Below are 21,375 nucleotides of genomic sequence, written 5' to 3'. Positions count from 1 at the left end.
TAAATTAGTGGAAACCAAGAAAAAACAGATCCCTCAGGAGGTGCTACAAACAACTAAGTCTAAAAAAGAAACTGGCCTTCATAAAGAAGGTATTGTATGTTATACAGCATACCATCCACGGTAATCATTAATTCATCAACTGAAAAATATTCACTAAAAAAATCAAATACTAATTGTTAGTTAACATCTTGTTTAATAGATATTACAAAGAGATCTATCACTGAAGATAAGCCAAAAATTACTGCAGCTAAGAGAGAAGATACTTCCAAAGTGGAAGGTAAAACATACTATCTCTTTTACTCTAGCCATATAAATCACCTAACTAGAATATGTAGAAACATAGTTATATTTTAATGTATTTAAATTAGTTGAGACCAAGGAAAGACTGATCCCTGAGGGAATGCCACAAACAACTAAGCTTCAAAAAGAAACTGACCTTCATAAAGAAGGTACACTATATTATAAAACATACCATCTCCATTAACTACTAATTCATCAAGTGAAAAATATGTACTAAGAAAAACAATCTACTAATTAATAGCCACTATGTTGTTCAATAGATATCACAAAGAGATCTATCACTGAAGATAAGCCAAAAATAATTTTAACTAAAAGAGAAGATACTTCCAACGTTGAAGGTAAACCACAATATCCATTTAACTGTAACCATAAAAATCACAAGTTTCATCTATAGTAAAATATTTATATTTTATTATATTTAATTTAGTTGAGACCAAAGAAAGACCAAACCCTCAGGAGATGCCACAAACAACTAAATTAAAGAAAGAAAATGTCCTTCATAAAGAAGGTACTATATCTTATAAAACATCATCCACAGTAACCAATAGTTCATCAGCTGAAAAATATTCAATAAAAAAATCAAATACTAATTTTAGCTAACATGTTTTAAATAGACATTACAAAGAAATTGATCACTGAAGAAAAGCCAAAAATTACTTTAAGTAAGACAGAAGATATTTCAAAATTGGAAGGTAAAGCACATATAAATCATAAAGTTATAGTCCGTAGCAAAATTATTACTTTTTAATCTTTGTAAATTAGGAAAAGATCAATCCTTCAGGAGATGCCACAAACAATTAAGCCTAAAAAAGAAACCAGCCTTCATAAAGACTGTACTATACATTATTAAACGTGCCTTCCATAATGACCATTGATTCATCAACTGAAAGCTGTTGACTAAAATGAAATACTAATTTTTAGCTAACATCTTGTTCAATAGATATCACAAAGAGATCTCACTGAAGACAAGCCAAAAATTACTGTACCTTAGAGAGAAGATACTTCCAAAGTGGAATGTAAAAACCTATCTCTTGTACTGTAACCATATAATTCACCCAACTGTATTCTATATTAAAATAATTCTATTTAAATTAGTTGAGACCAAGGAGAGACTGATCCCATCCCACTCAACCTACCATCCCACATTAGCCATTAATTCATCAACTGAACAATATTGACTAAGAAAAATAAAATACTAATATTTAGCCACTATGTTGTTGAATAGATATCACAAAACGATTTATCACTAAAGACAAGCCAGAAGTAACTTTAACTAGGAAAGAAGATCTTTCCAAAGTTGGAGGTAAAACACAACATATGTTTTATTGAAACTATATAAATCACCAAAAATGTGGTCTATGGTAAAATATTTGTATTTAATATACTCAAATTAGTGGAAACCAAGGAAAGACCGATTCCTCGGGAGATTCCACAAACAACTAAATCTAAAAAAGAAACTGGGCTTCACAAAGAAGCTATTATATGTTATATAGCACATTATCCACAGTGACTACTAATTCATCAACTGAAAAATGTTAACAAGAAAATCAAGTACTAATTTTTAGCTAATATCTTGTTCAGTAGATATTACAAAGAGATCGATCATTGAAGACAAGCCAAAAATTACTATACCTAAGAGCGAAGATACTTCCAAAGTGGAAGGTAAAACACAATATCTTTTTTACTATACTAATTTAAATCACCAAAAGTGTGGTCTATATAGAGATATTTATATTTAACAGTGGAAGCCAAAGGAAGACCGATCCCTCAGGAGATGCCACAAACAACTAAGTCTAAAAAGCAAACTGGCCTTCATAAAGAAGGTATAATATATTATAAAACCTACCATCCTCACAGTAACTATTAATTCATCAAGTGAAAAATATTCACTAAACAAATTAAATACTAATTTTTAGCTAATATCTTGTTCAATAGACATTACAAAGAGATCTATCACTGAAGACAAGCCAAACATTAATATAACGAAGGAAGATACTTCCAAAGTGGAAGGTAGAACATTATATTTTTTTACTCTAACCATATAAATCATCCCACCATAGAATATAGTAAAATAATTATATTTAACCTATTTAAAATAGATGAGGCCAAAGAAAGACAGATCACCAAGGATATGCCACAAACAGCTAAGCCTCAAAAAGAAACTGACCTTCATAGAGAAGGTACTATATAAAATAAATAGAAAATGGCCTTCATAAAGAAGGTATTCTATGTTATAAACATATTATCCACAGTAACCATTACTTCATCAGCTGAGAAATATTTGCTAAAAAGTACTAATTTTTAGCTAACATATTGTTCAATAGATATCACCAAGAGATCTATCACTGAAGACAAGCCAAACATTACTGTAATTAAGAAAGGAGAAACTTCCAAAGTGGAAGGTAAAACACTATGTTTTTTTTTTACTGTAACCATATAAATCACCCAACTATAGTCTATGGTAAAATAATTATATTTTAACCTATTTAAATTAGTTGAGTTTAAGGAAAGACAGATCCCTCAGTAGATGCCACAAACGACTAAACTTAAAAAAGAAAATGGCCTTCATAAAAAAGTACTATATCTTATAAAACATATTAGCCACAGTAACCATTAGGTCATCAGCTGAAAAATATTTACTAAAAAAATCAAATACTAACTTTTAGCCACTGTGTTGTTCAATAGAAATCTCAAAGAGCTCTATCACTGAAGACAAGCCAAAACTGATGTTAACTAAGGAAGAAGATACTTCTAAATTGGAAGGTGAAAAACAATATCAGTTTTACTATAGCCATATAAATCACCACATGTATGGGCTATAAAATGTTTTTATATTTTAATATATTTAAATTAGTGAAGACCAAGGAAAGACCGATCCCTAAGGAGATGTCACAAACAACTAAACCTAAAAAAGAAACGGGCTTTCAAAAAGAAGGTACTATAGCTTATAAAACATTTCATCCACAGTAACTATTAGTTTATCAACTGAAAAATATTCACTAAAAAAATCAAATGCTAATTTTTAGCTAACATTTTGTTCAATAGATATCACAAAGAGATCTATAACTGAAGACAAGCCAAAAATTACTGTATCTCAAGGAGAAGATACTTCCAAAGTGGAAGGTAAAACACAATATCTTTTTTAATGGTAACCATACAAATCATCAAATTATAGTCTACAGCAAAATTATTTTATTTTAACCTATTTAAATTAGTTGAGATGAAGGAAAGATTGATCCCTGAGGAGCTGCCACAAATAACTAAGCATAAAATGGGAATAGGCCTTCATAAAGAAGGTAATATATGCTAGAAAAAAACTGTCTATATTAACTATTAATTAATCAACTGAAAAATATTAAATAAAAAGTTGAAATTCTAATTTTTAGCTAAAATCTTGTTCAATAGATATCACAATGAGAGCTGTTTCTGACGAAAAGCCAAACATTAATGTAACTAAAAGAGAAGATACTTCCAAAGTGGAAGGTAAAACACAATCTTTTTCTATTGTAGCCATATTAATAACCAAGGTATGGTTTATATTAAGATATTTGTTTTTAATATATTTAAATTAGTTGAGACCAAAGAAACAACATTCCCTCAGGAGATACAACAAATGACTAAACCTAAAATAGAAAGCAGCCTTCACAAAGAAGGTACTATTTTTTATAAAACATGCCATCTACTTTAATCATTAATTCGTCACCTAAAAAATATTCGCTATACAAACTAAATGCTAATTTTTAGCTACTATCTTCTTCAGTAGATATCACAAAGAGATCTGTAACTGAAGACCAGCCAAATATTACTGTAACTAAGAGAGAAGATACTTCCAAATTGGAAGGTAAAACACAATATCCATTTTAATGCACCCATATAAATCACCCAACTATATTCTAAAGTAAAATAATTATACTTTAATATATTTAATGTAGTTGAGACCAAGGAAAGATCGAGCCACAAGGAGATGCCACAAACAAGTAAGCCTAAAAATGAAATCAGGCTTCAAAAAGAAGGTACTATATATTATGAAACACAGTAATTATTAATTCAACAAATGAAAAATATCCCCTAAAATTAAAATACCAATATTTAGTTATCATCTTGTTCACTAGATATTTCAAAGAGCTCTATCACTGAAGATAAGCCTAAAATTGCGGTAACAAAGAGAGAAGATACTTCCAAAGTGGAAGGTAAATGACAATACAATGGAGTATTTCATAACGTAGTCATATCAATCACCAAAAATATGCTACAGTAAATTATAATTGTATTTTAATATACTTAAATTAGTTGTGACTCAAGAAAAAGTCATCCCTCTGGAACAGCCAGAAAGTACTGTTCCCAAAACAGAAGTTGGCCTTCATAAGCCAGGTACTATCGGAAATCATATCAAAATATCATCCCACATACCATTAATGTCTTCATAAAAAATATGTATCTAAAACCGTTTCTTTCAACTACTCACTCTTCTCAATACCATTTTTAAGGCTGAATGAAATATGCTTGCAAATATATATGTCTGCTTCTGTATTTTAGCAAGAATATTAATAGCACATATCTTAAAACCAAATAGAGAATAGTGAACAGGTGAAATACAATATATTAGTACAAGGAAGTGGCATAAGTTCATTTTCTACATTTACCATGATGCATTTACCATACATCCATTTCTATTCACAAACTCTGAAAAGCAAATTACTAATTGTAAACTAATATCTTCAGTGACAGAATCACAAAAAAGACAGATTCATGATGAAAAAATAGTGATTGCTACAGCAAGAAGAGATGATACATACGTCGAAGGTATTTTGATTCTTTTGCATTATCATTGGTCCATAAATATTATTTGAATTTTACTTTGCTAATACTAAACTAATATCTTTAGAAGGAGAGGTCCTTACAGAATTTACTCCAGAAGACAAGATGCAGAGTGCTGAACATTTATATAGTAGAGATCTCAAGCATCATCTCGAAGGTAGAATATCAATCTTGGTATTCTATTTTAGTTATTTTACTTATTTTTTTGGGGGGGGGGTTTAGTTACATGGAGAAATATACTAATACAAACTTAATATCTTTAAAGAAATGCCAGTGTCAAAAAGTCTTAAACATGAAGAAGAGTCACGGACTATGCAACAATCTAAAAAAGATGTTGAAAGCCGCACAAAAGGTATTAGGACTTGTGACTATAACATGCAATTACCAATTTATTAACAATAATATTAAAAATAAACTAATATCTTTAAAGCTGTGGATTTTACAAAACGATCACCATCTGAAGACAAGCCAAGTGTTAACAAGAAACTTAAATTGTCCAAAGAAGAAGGTATATAAGATAACCATTGTTTTAGTCTTATGCCAAATTGCAAAATGCAAAAAAAACTGGCTGCTCCAATTCTAACTTAAAACTAATATCTTTTAAGTGTTTCCAAGTGAGTTGACATTCGAAGACAAGCTAAGCAGTCCTGAGTCTATAGAAGAAGATTTTTACACAGAGAAAGGTATATCAATGTGTCATCTTCCCAATCAAGGTTCATTTTTGGGTTCTAACATCTAAAAACCCAACCAAGAAAGACATTAAAAACTCTTTCATTTACAGAGAAAAAAGCTAATGCGTAGACCTCTATGTCACTTTGAACCTGTTATATTATCTTTTCTATGTTGCAAACTGAGGAAATTTAGCAATAGTTAATCTCTAATTCGAAATTATTGTCCTTAAAGCAGTAGAATTGCCGAAGACAGTAACTCCAAAAGAAAAAGCTCCTATTGTAATTCCTAAAAAAGATGTGAAGTCACCTTCAGAAGGTATATTATTTTGTAACTACAAGAATATGTGTGTATTATACGAACTATGCATACTTTATGGAAAGAATTAATGCCAGACTAATATCTTTAAAGAACCCGTGTCTACTGTACCTACAAGTAAGAGAAAAGTTATTGAAGAGAAAAAAGTTCTTCCAGTTCCCAAAAAAGAAGCTGCACGTCCTGCTGCAGGTATATCTTCATGATGCCATGCTTATTTAGCTGTCTTTATGTGTTGTTAGCGTGATCTGTGCACTGAAGTAAGACTAATATCTTTACAACTAGTGGAAGCGGTTACAAAGACCAAGCCAGGGGTTGAATCTGAACAAGAGATTCTTGCACAGGTGGAAGGTACATAAATGTCTTTTGTTTACTTTTTAATTTCTTACTATGTTATAAATGTCTGATCAGGAAAAATAACCTCTATAAGTTTTGTGTTTGTTGTTTTGTTTCCTTCTGTCTTTTTGACAACACTTATGTTTTATTAATATCTTTTAAGAACCTGCTGTGTTATCAAAGAAACCTGTAATCGAAGACAAAAAAGCTGTTACCGTTCTTAAAAAAGATGTAGCACCTTCTGTAAAAGGTATATTCATTTTTTTTGTTTACCTTTTTACATAACAGATTATACAGATTTTTTGTGGCATTTTTAATGTCCAAGTTATAGATAAAAAAAAACCTTAAGAGGCTTCCTGGATAGTTTGAAGTTCCCCATTATTAAATGACAACTTTATTTAAAAAAAGCCATTTTAATGAATATAAAAAATATGATTAAAATCGTTATCTTTAAAGTGGTAGAAACAAAGCAGAAAAAAGTTGTTGAACAGAAAACATCGGTCCAAATCTCTAAAAGAGCAGTTGTTCCCGATTCAGGTATATAAATTAAAATGAAACATATGCAAAAAATATTTGTTGAATAGACCACAAAATTATTCAAGAAATCTAAATATCTTTTAAAGTGCCAACTGAAAGTAAGAGGCCTGTGTCAGAGGAGAAACCATACATTAAAGCTCCTCCTTTAGCAGGTATTTTTTATTCAATCCTGTTACTGTTTTACACTGAAATAACCACTATTAAAAACAGCAACCTAATATGTTTCACTGTAATATTTTCAAAGTGCCAGAGGTTTTTCAAAAAACAATTACAACACCAGAGGAAACACCTGTTTATTTATCTGAAGAGGAAGAAGAAGAGTTTGAACTAGAAGATGAAGGTATAGCTAAATGTAGCCATCATAACCATCCATCATTTCACCTCTCAAATCATCCTATCATCCCTTTCGTGTTTTAGCCCTAAATAGAAGTTAATTTATAATTTACACAATGGATTAAAAAGTAAAATGGAACTTCTAGTGTATAGATTGTAAATCGGTTTAAAGAGAAAATATTTTGAAATATCATTTAGAATATCATTTAAAAACAAACCCAGCCAATCTCTACCAATTGTGTTCAGTGTGTCTTAAAGAAGAAGGACTCTCTGAGCACATCTTTTAAAATCTTTATTTTTTTCATTTTTCACTGTCTTGTATGTCTTGGTGTCTTATGTTTTGTTTGTCTTGATATCAATTATCTTTGTTGCTCAATGCCCAAAAAAACTTGTACTCAATGTGGATTAATTTTTATGTTAATTCTTAATCCTGTTCTTTAACCCCTTAGTGACCGAGCCAAATTTTTGAAATCTGACCAGTGTCACTTTATGTGGTAATAACTCTGGAACGCTTCAACAAAGCCCAGTGATTTTGAGATTGTTTTTTCGTGACACATTATACTTTATGATAATGGTAAATTTAGGTTGTTATGCTTTGTGTTTATTTATAAAAAATATCAGAAATGTGAAAAAAAATGTAAAAAAATTAGCAATTTTCAAACTTTGAATGATTATCCCTTTAATCCCGATAGTCATACCACAGCAAAACATTAATAAATAATATTTCCCACATGTCTGCTTTACATCAGCACCATTTGCAAAATGTTATTTTATTTTGGCAGCATTTTAGGAGGATTAAAAATGTAGCAGCAATTTAAATTTTTTTCAAGGAAATTTGCAAAAAATTTTTTTTTAGGGACCTATCCATGTTTGAAGTGAATTTGGGGGTCCTATATATAGGGAAATCCCCACAAGTGATACCATTTTAAAAACAGCACCCCCTGACATATTGAAAACTGCTGTCAGGTAGTTTGTTAACCCTTCAGGTGCTTTACAGGAATTAATGCAAAGTGTTATGACAGAAATGAAAATGTGTATTTTTACCACCTAAATGCCTCTAACTTCTGAACAGAATACTACAACCGTCAGAATTTAAATCCGCTATTTGGTCATGAATTGCCATGACAAACATCAGGACCACACAACCATGATCTGAGACCACCAATTGGGATAAAGAGGAAGCCCCCACACTCTGTTAACCATTTATAATGATGTAGTCACTACTGACAGCAGCATATAAGGGGTTAAATAGATTTGGATGGTGCAAACACTGATCATGGCTGATACAGCAAGTTGTCAGCTATAGTGGACAGCCGACAGCTGCTGGATTGTCACCTGTATGGGGATATAAGTCTCTTATATCTCAGGTCAGTTAAAAGGCGTATTGGCGGTCACTAAGGGGTTAAAGAGTATGCTTCTGAGGAGAGCACTATTGAGACACCTTCTCCCTTGATAAAGGAGGAGACGAGAGAATTAAAAGGTATTAGGAATGTTTCTGAACACAGCATATCATTATATCCATTCTTTTTCATCATCACAGAAATGAAGCAAATTTAGCATGGTGTTCACATTTTATTTTAAGTTCATATGCTTTTTTAACCTGTTTGTTTCTGTTTGTAAATGTCCCATGTCATCCAGCCATTTTGATATTTTTGTTTAATCATTGAGAACCTTGATACCATTTTTCATTTTATTTTTCATTAAACATTGGGTGTCATATCATCAAATCAAGTTCCTTAACTTTCTTAAAAACACCTTATTTGCCATGCACATTTCTAATACTCTTATATTGCCTTACAACAGGTTTTTTTTATTAATATAACAGATCTGATTGTCAGAATGACCAGATCAGTAAATAGCCTATTATTTTCTTCAAAGCTCCAGAAGACAAAAAGATTTTACCTGAAAAACAAGCTGCTCCCGAGAAAGTAGAACCTGGAAAAGGTATAGCAACTCTTCACACTAGATACAGAAGAGTTCAATAAATGCCTAGCTACTGTTATTTATGTTCCTATGTATAAAAAAAAACCTTACTTCTTTACATATTTTATTTTTTATGTTTTTGTTTTTTTCATGTCGTATTATCTGTTTTGTTAGTCACATTTTGAAACATTTGCGCTGGTATTGTCCAAAAGTTCATAAATTAGATTAGTTTAATAGTAGTTCATTTAGGGCATAGTGTACTACTGTTTTTTTTTACTGTAAAAGACATAAAATAGTTATGTACAGAAATATACATAGGATATATTACCAGGAACTAATAATTTATGCAAGAAAACATACACAAGTGTCAAATTCATTTGAATCTCTAAAATTGAGAAATGAAATTGTATCTTTTTGAAGTACCTGAACCTGAAAAGAAATTTATCCGTAAACCTAAACCTGAGATTACACCTCCCAAAAAGGAAGAAGTTAGTTTTAAAAAAGGTATAGTTGAACATCTATCAGAACATGCAGCTAAACTTAGTGGAATCTTGCTACTAAAACATTATATCATTGTAGTTAACTGCTGAATGGAGTAACAAAGCCAGGGAATTGAATTCTTCTCAACTAGTCAGCTATAATACATCTAACAAAATTTAATAATAAAATTGGCTTTGCTTTAAAGTAATTGAAATATTTGAAATTTACTCTATTACTTTTCTTTAACATTAGGACTTATCAGTAGTAAAATAATAGCTAACTGTAATATTTTTGTAAAGATAACAAGCTGCTGTTCTCTTTATATGATGCAGCTTCCTGAAATAATCCTACTGTAGATTTTACAAAATTAAAAAAAAAATCAACTTTTTGGTAACTCAGTGCTGAATCACTGTACAATTGTCTGTCCTTTGTATTTTTAAATTGAAATAGGTTTTTTCTTTATATGCTTCCAAATGCTTTATGTTTTACGTTCCAGTTTGAGTTTTTCTTTATATGTCCACATCTTAAGAACCATAGAGTAAAAAACAAAATTCTCTGTCTTGAAGTTTTAAAACCAGCCAAAAAGGAAGTTGAAGAGCCTCCTGTAGTAAAAGAAGCAGAGAAGCTGAAAAAACCTGAGCCTGCTGTAGAAAAGGTTAAAACACATGAAGGTATCTAGCACAATATATGTAATTAATGACAAATGTTAAATGTAGTGTATTGTAATTTGTTGCGTTGACTTTTTGTCTTGTAATGTATTTTAAATCTTAAATGGATCTTTAGATTAGAATATTACTTAGTGGCGGCGTGTCTTCATTACTTATATATGAATCTTCCACCACTAAGAAAACTTTTTGAATAAAGTAACTCCATCGGTCTTGCTTGTAAAACTTCAATACTATTTTTAAGTTCCGGAAGCCCAGAAGAAAAAGTTACCAGAGGTAACGCCAAGTGTGAAAAAAGAAGCCAAACCAGAACCTGAAGCTGCTAAAGGTACATGCATTCGGGATGCTCTTCTAACTGGACAATTAGCTTTAATTATTTTACTTGGATGACTTAACAATTTCCTAATTAAGAAAATGCACTCTTACCTTGTGGATTTAACCATCTTTTTACACTTGGAGAAAAATTCAATTCACTAATGCGTCTTTGAAATCTTCTTTTGAATATATAATTCAATTGTACAATCTGTTTACTCCTAACTTTACCCTTTGTATAGTCCATATTTAAGATTTTTTGCTTCTTTAACAGTTCAATCAAAATAAATGTTTAGAGTATGAATTTTAATTAACCAATGATAATGTGTTTAAAGTTCCAGAAAAAGCGAAGACTTCACCAGTGTCCTCACCTCCAAAAGTGCCTTCACCTCTGGAAGGTAGGAAAAATTGTTTCAAAATGGCTATCTACAATAAAATTTGAGCAATTAATGTTAGCTGTTTCTAGTACAATTAGTATATTTACAATACATGTACTCAGTACATAAATATTTATATCATGCTGATTCAACTATTTATTTTATGCTGATTGACATACAGCATATAATTTTCATATTAACTATTTTAGTTAGTTATTTAAGTGTTTAACAAGCCGAAAACTTTCTAAAAAAGTTTGCAACATTCACCTTTAATGCAGTGCCTTTTTCTTACAGTGTAAACAATATTAAATACATTTTACCTTACAGCGGTTCCGTCACCAAAAGGAGATGATGCTGCCGTTACAGCACCAGTCACAGCTCCAGTGGTTGGGAAGAAGACAGGTACATTTATTATGTGGATGGATGTTTGATAGGTTTTTTTGAGTGTCAGATAAATAAAATAACATAATATTCAAAACTCTTCAATTACAGAAATCTTACATTACACAAATATTTGCTAAGAATCTATTATTCAGTTACATGTACAAGAAGAGCGCATGGCCGTTGTGGGATGGTGAGTGCCATGGTCTCTTCTTGTACATGGCGAATTTGGTCATATGCTTGACTTTCTGCTGATTGGCACCCGTGTCCCTTGAGTTTTAAGCCTCATGTCCTTGAAGTTGTGCAGCGGTGCCGTTCATCTCCCTTTTTCTGCATGCATATTATTCAGTTACACATAGTCAAACATAGCACACAGTCAGCTATAGAAATATATTATAAAAAAGAAAACTTCTTAAGATATTAGTGCTATTAATTATTGCTAGGTGCTCTAACTAATGAGTGTTTATATTGTTTGTGTTGATAGTTTAGAAGTATAATTACCTCGTTAATTGTTATGTTGGTGTTAATTAACTTTGTTTTAAATATCAAAATCTTTGGTTAGTGTTTTTTGTGCTGTACTTTATTATTTTGTGTTTCTTGTCTTTGTTCTGTGTCTGCAAAAAATGTAATTGTGAGATTTCTTTACTTGTGTCCTTTGCGTGGTAATTACGTGTATGATATCTTATGACTTGTTCTTGGCTCTTGGGTCTTGATTTGTGACTTAAATATGAAACCTTTGTAGTCACAGAGAAACCTGCTGCTACTATAAAGATAAAGCAAAAAGGTAAAATGCTGTCTGAAGAAAGCAAAGTAGAAGCAGTTCGAAGAGTTCCATTTATACCTGGTGACAGTGTAATTCCAATTGAAGAAGATGTAAGTTTTAAAACAGAAAGACTACACGTAGAAACAATTGAAGTCGAGAGAACTATTTCTTATAAAAAAGATAAAATCCAAGTCACTCCAAGACACAAGACTAGTGAAGATGTGAAGTCGGAAGAAATCATTGAATATTCAGAGGAATTTTCTGAGGAGGAGGTGGAGCAGGAGGAAGAGGAGTATGAAGAGCCATCTGCCATTTTACAGAAAGATGTTAAAAAGAAAGCTAAGGATAAATTTAAAAAGATTGACATCATTGTCAAAGAGTCTAAACCAGTTGTCCTTGTAGAAGAAGACTTTACAGTTGAAGAACAAGAAATGCCAAAACAAAAAATAATACCAGGTAAAAAGGAGAAAAGGTTAAAAGAAAAAGATACTTCAAGTATAGCTAAAATAGCAAAAAAAGAACCTATAAAAATTGAGCCAGGCATAGTAGAACCTACCAGGATTAGCAAGGAAATAAAAGTAGATATAGCAGGAGAAAAAGTAAAAAAAGGAATTAAAAAGGATTCACCATATGAATCTCCAATGGTCGAGGAAGGAGAAGAAATCATAGAAACTGTCAGTACTGAAAGTGAAGAAGCACTAGATGATGATGATCATGATGATGAAATACCCCCTCAGACAATCAAGGAAATTAGGCCACATAAAGAAAAGCTTAAAAAGAGTAAAACAATGCCTATAATAGAACCTGCCGATGAACATATAGAGAAACCTGGTAAAAAGATAAAACAGACAAAAGTAGATAAAACCGTAGAAAAGGCTAAAAAAATTATCCAAAAGTCTCCACAAAAGGAAATAATTATTTCCCAAAGAGTGGCTGCAGATAAAAGTATAGAAAGTAGTAGTACTGAAAGTGAAGAATCATTGGAAAGTCAGGATGAAGACATCATAGAACCTCAGAAAAAAATGAAGCAGGAAAAGGTAGAGAAAACTATTGCTAAGGCTAAGAAAAAGGGAAAAAAGGTCTCAACTAAAGAAATCATTGATGATGAAGAAAGTAGTGAATTGTTAGAGCCATCTGGTGAGTTATTTGAGGAGTCCCCTGAAAAAATAACCAGAAAAATTAAGGAACCAAATCTAGAAAGTATAACCAAATACAAGATCCATGGTTTAGAGAAACAGATAGATGAGGAGAAAATATTCCAAGATGGTGAGATGAGAAATTTAGTTGGAGGCGATAAACCAATAAATAAAAAAATACCTCAACAGGAAGAAGCAGGTCACAAATTTGTAGAAAAAAGAAAAGATAAAAACATTATAGATAAAAGTAAAGATGGGGCTCACATAAAATCTACTGTGGAAAAGCCTGCAAAAGACATTCTAGATAAAATTGATGGCAGTGATGAAATATTGCATAAAGATACTGCAAAAGCTAAGAAAAAATCTATTATTAATGAAAAATCAGAAAAACAAGATATTGCTGATTTGGCTCCAGAAGTACCTAAAAAGGAACTGTTTGTAGATGACAAAAAGACTGATTTACTCAGTAAAAAAGATCAAGCAAAAAAAGTTGCCACAGAAATAACTGATGAAATAAAGACTGCCAAAGTTGATGATACAAAAGACCACATCAAGAGACCAGTTGAAAGAGAAGGAAAGATATTACAATCTGAAAAGGGGGAAGACATTAAAAAAGAAGGTATTTCCCAATTGCAGAAAACAAGCCGTCTAAAAACTCCAGTAGATAAAGACAAAATTACTTCTAAAGTACAGGATGAGGAAAAGCCTGGAATACCAGCTCTTAAAAAAGTTGAGAAGGTTAGGACTCCTGCTACTACTGAGGAGCAAATTCAATCCGGCAAAGGCTTCTTAGCAAAAGAGGATGTCTCTGGAAGGGTGACAAGCAGAACCAGTACACCTACAGGTTACAAAAAAGTAGAACTAAAGAAATCTTTGGATAGAGAATCACCTCTACAAAAGTCCCCTGCAAAAGAAAAGGATTTAAGTCCTCAGAAAACAGAAACAGAATCTGAGGAAGCAGAGGAAGAAGAAATCTCGGAACAAGAAATAGAAAGTACATCCGAACAAACAGATTATGGTTCTGAAGAAGATATATTCAGTGAAGACAGTGAACATTCTAAAAAAAGTGCTGTCGAAAGTCCAGCAAAGGCAATTGGAAGACGAGGTGAGAAGTCTCTGCTCAAAAAAAAGACATGCTCTAAAACTTCATATGCCACCAGCTATCATCATTTTCATGTGCGCTAAAAAGTTTTGGATGAAAGGCTTATTTCATACTTGCTTGAAGACACTGATTATCATTTCCATATGTTCATAAACTTGTAGTCATGTACATCTTTAAAGAAGAAAGCGTATGTCATCTTTCATTGCATTTTTACATTTCAAGTATCCATTCTTCATTTTCGTCAATGATATGTACTTGTCCTACAAAATTTCATGTTTCATTGTCTGTCTTTGTGTTTTGTGGTAAAAGACACAGTCGCGAGTTTTCACAAAAGTTCACAATCTAATGTCTCAAATTTGCACGTTCCATCTACTAATCTATCTATATTATGTATACAAGAATGAGTTTGGTTACATGTTATACCTCATCTACCTTCACTACCAATTTAGTCCATTATAGTTTTTTTCAACCCATTAAAATTCACTTCTGCAATTAATGCAGCGTGTTTTGGAAATCATGGTCAAAAATAAGTTTAAGAGAAATTTACTAATATCACTCACTAACTTTTTCACTTTAGATGGTAAAGCACCAAAAGATGAAGCTCCGAAGGGTAAACTACCGCTGAAAGGTGAGATTGTATTGCACTTTGGATCGTTTATATTGTGTCCATATATTTAGAAATTTTATACAAGGGCAGATTGACTGTAGATTTTCCATATAAAATTTTGAAGGAAAATCTAGAGATTATATAGTATCTACAAAGTAGATGTGTGGTGGAAACTTCTACCTGGAGTGCATGTACTAGTAGTAGTTTTTAATTCTTGTAAGGATAGCTGTGTATAAAACAGCAGATTAGTTGCTTGCTTGACTAACAAAAGCATGACACCTGTTCACTCAGCCTAATACTTAATTTTATAGGTGTCTTACATTGAAACCATCTTAATCATATTCCATATTATGTCTAGCATTGTGTGTGTTTTTTCATTTTGTTTCTATTCAACATTCATTTTCATTAATTGCATATATGACTTCTTGTATAAAACTATACATAGTATATGTGCTGAAATGCATGATGCCCAGATAGCCGTCAAATTGATAAATAATAATGATAAAGCTTCATCAAGTTTTCCCATGTCTACATCTGACTTTTAGGTGTCAAAAAGACACCTTCACCCCTTGACGCTGACAAGAAGAAGCTCCGTCCTGGCAGTGGTGGTGATAAACCTCCAGATGAGCCTGCATTTACCTACCAGCTGAAGGCAGTTCCTCTGAAGTTTGTCAAAGAGCTGAAGGACATTGTGTTGCAAGAAGCAGAATCTGTTGGATCTTCTGCCATATTTGAGTGTCTTATTTCACCTTCTACCGCTATCACCACCTGGATGAAAGATGGCAGCAATCTGAGAGAAAGTCCCAAGCATAAGTTCATCGCTGATGGAAAAGATAGAAAACTCCATATCATTGACGTCCAGTTATCAGACCAAGGAGAATACACATGTGTGGCAAAACTTGGAAATAAGGAAAAAACATCAACGGCCAAACTGGTTGTTGAAGGTATTTGTTTTTAGTATTTTTTTTTAAGAAAACACATTTTTTAATTAAAAAATAGATGTTATTTCTGATTCAAGTGTATAACTTTATATAAATTTAATATTGATGCTGTATTAATACATTTGTGTAATTTTATAGTTATGGAGCAACTGGTTAAAGTACAGTATAATACTATGTAAAGAACACATTTGCCTTTCCTACAGAATTACCAATTCGCTTCGTGAAGACACTAGAAGAAGACGTCACTGTTATCAAAACACAGCCAATGTATTTGACCTGTGAGTTAAATAAAGACAAAGACGTTTATTGGACCAAAAATGGCAAAAGACTCACTGAAACGCCAGGCAAATACCAAATCAATGTGATTGGATTGAATCGTACCCTCACCATTTTGTCAGCCGATGATCCAGATTCCGGAGTTTATACTTGCACTGTGGAAAACGCTGGCATCAAATGTTCCTCAAATGTCAAAGTAGTTGGTAAGTTTTAAAAACCTGCACTTTTTTTTACTAATGTGTGCAAAATCAATATAACAATCACAGCATATAAATATAATATGGTTGCTGTTCAGCATATCTTAAACCCTTACCAACTGGGAGATTTTTTGTTTTTACACTTTGGTTTTTCCCTCCTTTTATTCCAAGTGCCAAATTTTTTTTCTTGTTCATATAGACGTTTGATGGCTTATTTTTTCAGTAGCAGCTGTAGTTTCATAAAACACCATTCATTTTACCAATCAATGTATTGGAAAATGGGAAAACAATCCCAAGTGTGGTGAAATTATGCAAAAAAAACACAATTCAGCAATTGTTTTGGGTTTTGTTTTTATGGTGTTTATTGCATGGTAAAAATTACCTGGCAATATAATTCTCCAGGTCAGTATGAATGCAACGTTACCAAGCTTACATATATTTTTTTATTCAAGCAGTGAAAAAAATTGAAGTTTTGTAAAAAAAAAAAAAAGGCACCATTTTATTTGTATCATCTTTTTATGAGACCCATAAAGTTTTATGTTCATTTTTCTGTAGGTAGGGCTATGTGAGGGCTTGTTTTTGTATCTTGACTTGAGCTGACATTATAATTGATTCCATTGTGAAATAGATGTGTTTTGGTTGCTCCTAATTACATTTTAGTTGTGTTGCTGAGACTGAAAAACCACAATTCTGATGTTTTGATTTTTTTTCTTACATTGCTTACCTATGAAGTTAATTAATTTTTGTTTTGATAGATCAGACTTTTGTGGAAATGGTGATTCCAAATATGTTTATTTTTGTATATTTATTATAAATAGTGTGAGAAGAGTGTATTTTGAACTTTTATATATATTTTTTATACTTTTCACAAAAAATTATTTTAATTTTTACTGTATTTTGTAGTCCCTTTAGTAGACTTAAACCTGAAATCATTCAATTGCTTGTACTATATACCGCAATACGATGGTATTTCAGTATTTAGTTAACATCACAAAACCCTTGGAAGTCCAGCTGCACACTGGACTTCATAGGAGCACAGAACTATTTTGCCATGGCAAGCCATCAAAACCGTATAATTGTAATTGCAGGTGGCAAAGGGTGGTCAGAAACTCAGCGGCATTTAGCAGGTTAACACCAATGAGCAGAGCTCGGCTCTACCTGTGGCTGTTAGAGGCAGGTGATGTCTGAATAGCACAGCCATCATCGGCTGGCAATGAAGCAGGATCAGCTGTTGACCCTGCATCAAAAAGGGACCTGATATATGACGTAAATGTACATAATTTGTCAGGAAGGGGTCAAAGGGTAGCATTTTATATTTACAAATGTTCAAGTATAAAGCATTGCATTACATGTTTGCAATTATTTTGTGTTTTCTGCAGAGATCATCCGTGACTGGTTGGTTAAGCCTATCCGAGACCAGCATGTGAAACCCAAGTCTTCAGCAACATTTTCAGCAGATATAGTAAAGGATACACCAAACATCAAATGGTTCAAAGGAGAAGAAGAGATTCCATTAGAGCCAAATGACAAAACCGAAATAGTAAAAGATGGAAATCACATATATTTAGTCATCAAAAATGCTGGTCCTGAAGATTTAGGAGAATATTCTGTGGAGGTTGAAGGAAAAAGAGTATCAGCAAACCTCACACTTGGTGGTATGCATACATTATACTTTAGATGTAAAAATATAAAAGAAATTTTTAAAAAAAGTTAAACGTTAGACAGAACATTAAGTGACTTTTCTATTGTTATCTTAGAACGTGAAATTGACCTTGTTAAACCAATTGAGGATGTTGAAATTTATGAGAAGGAATCTGCATCCTTTGACTGTGAGATATCCGCGGAAGATGTTCCTGGAGAATGGAAGCTAAAAGGCGAAGTACTACGTCCATCCCCAGTGAGTAAAAAACACTATCTACACAGTGATATAGTAAGGTTAAAAAATGCACATCTCTCATAGTCAAACTATTATCATTAGGGAAGACTAAAAAGATTTGCAGTGCCATTGTCCACTGGCAACAATGAGTAATCTGTAGTCGCAGGAACAAAACCCTGTGTACCGTCTCCTTCCACTGGGAGCTTTCTGATCATCTTTAATTATCATATAATGTAGATTAGGTGGAAGGTTAAAAAAAAACCTTCGAGGGAGCTGGCAATTTCTTGACTCCAACTATGACATGATTAGAATTCATTCCTGGATAAACAACATAAGATCTCTGTTAATATTTAAAACATCCAGAAATAAGAATTATATTATTTAAATTTTAACATGAATGTATTAAGATGTTGCAGACAGCCAAATAATACCAAAGTAAGTCGATATTATGGTGCAACAGCTGTGAACACTTTTTTTGTAAATTGCTTGTTTTCTAGACTTGTGATATCAAAGCAGAAGGAGCAAAGCGATTCCTTACCTTGCATAAAGTAAAGGTTGACCAAGCTGGAGAAGTTCTGTTCCAAGCTTTGAATGTGCAGACCACCGCCATTCTTACTGTAAAAGGTTTGTTTCATGTCATGATAACTTGATCTTAACTGTTATATGTCCATTCTTCTCTTAACTGTTATCTGCAAACCACCTTCTGTCTTTAGAAATTGAGCTCGACTTTGCCGTTCCTCTAAAGGATGTTACCGTTCCCGAGAAGCGCCAGGCTAGATTTGAATGTGCTCTTACTCGAGAAGCAAATGTCATATGGTCAAAAGGCCCAGATATTATCAAGGCCGGAGACAAATTTGACATTATTGCTGATGGAAAGAAGCACATCCTTGTCATTAATGACTCTGCATTTGATGATGAAGGAGAATACACTGCAGAGGTTGATGGCAAAAAAACAACAGCGAAGCTAACAGTTGAAGGCAAGTCTTTACAATAGTATAGCCAAAAAGACATAATTGAATAATACAAGTCCATGCAGAGCAACATATAAAGAAAAATGAAAACTATAAACATAAAGGAATAATTATTCAAGTCAGTTTTCCAAACTTACTTGAAATATACTGACTCTCACTGTAGTTACCATTAACATCCCCTAAAATTCTTATAGAGTGAATTTCTACCCGATAGCGTACGGTATATTTAATAAAAATGCTTCTATTTCAGGAATCAGACTTAAGTTTATTTCACCGCTTAAAGATCAGACTGTTAAGGAAGGAGAAACCGCTATCTTTGATCTTGAGCTTTCTCATGCCAATATGCCTGTGACCTGGTACAGAAATGACAAGAAACTACACACAAGTAGAACTGTTCTTATCTCTGAAGATGGCAAAAATCACAGGCTGGAAATCAGAGAAGTGACTCTCGATGACATCTCTCAAATTAAGGCAGAAGTTAAAGGTCTACATACAACAGCAAATCTAAAAGTATTAGGTATGATATTTGTTAAGTGGCAGTCACACAGCTATGGTTGTTATTAATATAATTATATCCTTGTATATAATTATATGGCTATTCCGACTACATCATCATTTCCACTGAGGATGAAACTCTGCGGACATTCCTTCTTGTCTTGTTGCTTTTTATCTCACTTTTCTTACTTTTTTTACTTTCTTCTTTTTGTACTCTTGATTCGCATCTGCTGCTAAGCCAACTGCAATTTATTCAATAGCGGTCTTAGCACATAAACTTCTCCAAAATCGTAACGATACAGTTTTTGAGTTAAAATGCTTACGTGCCTGCATAGAATTGACCCAAAGCCCTAACATTATACCTTAGCACATTCAAGCATTTACATACATTAAATATGCCACTAATATGACTCATTTTTGGTTCATCCAATTTTGTAGCTTGAAAATTGATTATGCATTAATTCCTCCAGACTTCCTATCACTATTTATTTACATAAAGCTTTTATAAACATTTCTATAATACTATTTACAAGCATTAATGCTAGTTTACTGCATTAGGTAACCCAAGTCCTTAGTATTTTTTCGAATTGCTTACACATCGATTATTATTTCCTTTGTCTACTACCCACGCTTTGCTTTCAAGCCATAGTTTAAGTTCAAAAAGCAGTTGTGTGTGTTTTAAAAAATAATGTCTTTCGTCGCTCTTTATTTGTTTTTATGTTTTTTTGTTTCTTCATCCAAGCTCTTTGAAACAAAGGCTTATTACTTATGTCTTCTGAATTATTGGTCGGTGTTATGTTAGTTTATGTCTGTACTGTTGTTTCTTGTCACTTAAGTGCTGTATAACTATCTTTTTTTCTTGTATTTATGTACATTTTGTATGTGTGTAAGTATATGTCTTGCTAGTTATGTTTGTAATTTTTATCTTGTTTGTATGTTTTAACTTGTTAATTTTTAAATGTTTGTTTGTCCATCAGAGATTGAATACATATATATGTACATATATACTGTATATATATATATATACACTTGATGTTTTTTTATTATCTTGTTCGTATGTCTTTTTTTAATTGTCACTTTGTTCGTATAGTTTGCTTGTCAAATATTGCGTATGTAAAGATATATATTATATATATACATTATATATATATAAATATATATTTGTGTATGTGTAGTCTTGTGTTAGATTAAAGCTAAAGGTTCCATGCTTGGTGGCATGATACCTATGAAATGTTCTTGCAACTATATTGACTATTTTGGTTAATCTGTTTACAGAGGCCGATCCTTACTTTATCGTAAAATTGCAAGACTACACTGCGGTGGAAAAGGATGACATGACCTTGGAGTGTGAGCTTAGCAAAGACGTACCAGTGAAATGGTTTAAAAATGGGGAAGAAGTCAAGATTTCAAAGAATGTTACCATCAAGACTGATGGCAAACGCAGAATTCTGAAGATTAAGAAAGTTGAAGAAAAAGACAAAGGGGAATATGAATGTGACTGTGGAACAGATAAAACCAAAGCAACTGTGAACATAGAAGGTAGGATCATAGTCAAGACATTCAAG

At 32.3% G+C, this 21,375-nt stretch overlaps 1 protein-coding gene across 1 annotated transcript in view; it reads left to right on the top strand.

Annotated features, from left to right (window-relative positions):
* The window catches only part of TTN (titin), a 281,101-nt gene that overhangs the window by 164,987 nt on the left and 94,739 nt on the right, over window positions 1-21,375 (top strand). Inside the window, exons 163-185 of the mRNA XM_069735553.1 lie at window positions 6,022-6,105; window positions 6,199-6,294; window positions 6,388-6,453; window positions 6,602-6,688; window positions 6,895-6,975; window positions 7,062-7,127; window positions 7,220-7,315; window positions 8,717-8,788; window positions 9,187-9,252; window positions 9,652-9,735; window positions 10,278-10,382; window positions 10,621-10,704; window positions 11,024-11,086; window positions 11,393-11,467; window positions 15,025-15,075; window positions 15,600-15,998; window positions 16,199-16,474; window positions 17,848-18,123; window positions 18,226-18,365; window positions 18,842-18,968; window positions 19,058-19,321; window positions 19,566-19,832; window positions 21,086-21,349. Coding sequence (XP_069591654.1) covers window positions 6,022-6,105; window positions 6,199-6,294; window positions 6,388-6,453; window positions 6,602-6,688; window positions 6,895-6,975; window positions 7,062-7,127; window positions 7,220-7,315; window positions 8,717-8,788; window positions 9,187-9,252; window positions 9,652-9,735; window positions 10,278-10,382; window positions 10,621-10,704; window positions 11,024-11,086; window positions 11,393-11,467; window positions 15,025-15,075; window positions 15,600-15,998; window positions 16,199-16,474; window positions 17,848-18,123; window positions 18,226-18,365; window positions 18,842-18,968; window positions 19,058-19,321; window positions 19,566-19,832; window positions 21,086-21,349 — 3,189 coding nt within the window. The remainder of the gene's footprint in view (window positions 1-6,021; window positions 6,106-6,198; window positions 6,295-6,387; window positions 6,454-6,601; window positions 6,689-6,894; window positions 6,976-7,061; window positions 7,128-7,219; window positions 7,316-8,716; window positions 8,789-9,186; window positions 9,253-9,651; window positions 9,736-10,277; window positions 10,383-10,620; window positions 10,705-11,023; window positions 11,087-11,392; window positions 11,468-15,024; window positions 15,076-15,599; window positions 15,999-16,198; window positions 16,475-17,847; window positions 18,124-18,225; window positions 18,366-18,841; window positions 18,969-19,057; window positions 19,322-19,565; window positions 19,833-21,085; window positions 21,350-21,375) is intronic.

This window comes from Ranitomeya imitator, chromosome 7 (genome assembly GCF_032444005.1).
Source record: "Ranitomeya imitator isolate aRanImi1 chromosome 7, aRanImi1.pri, whole genome shotgun sequence".
In the NCBI taxonomy this organism is placed as follows: Eukaryota; Metazoa; Chordata; class Amphibia; order Anura; family Dendrobatidae; genus Ranitomeya; species Ranitomeya imitator.
Note: the sequence above shows the minus strand (reverse complement) of the source record. Positions and strands in the feature narration are given on the sequence as shown.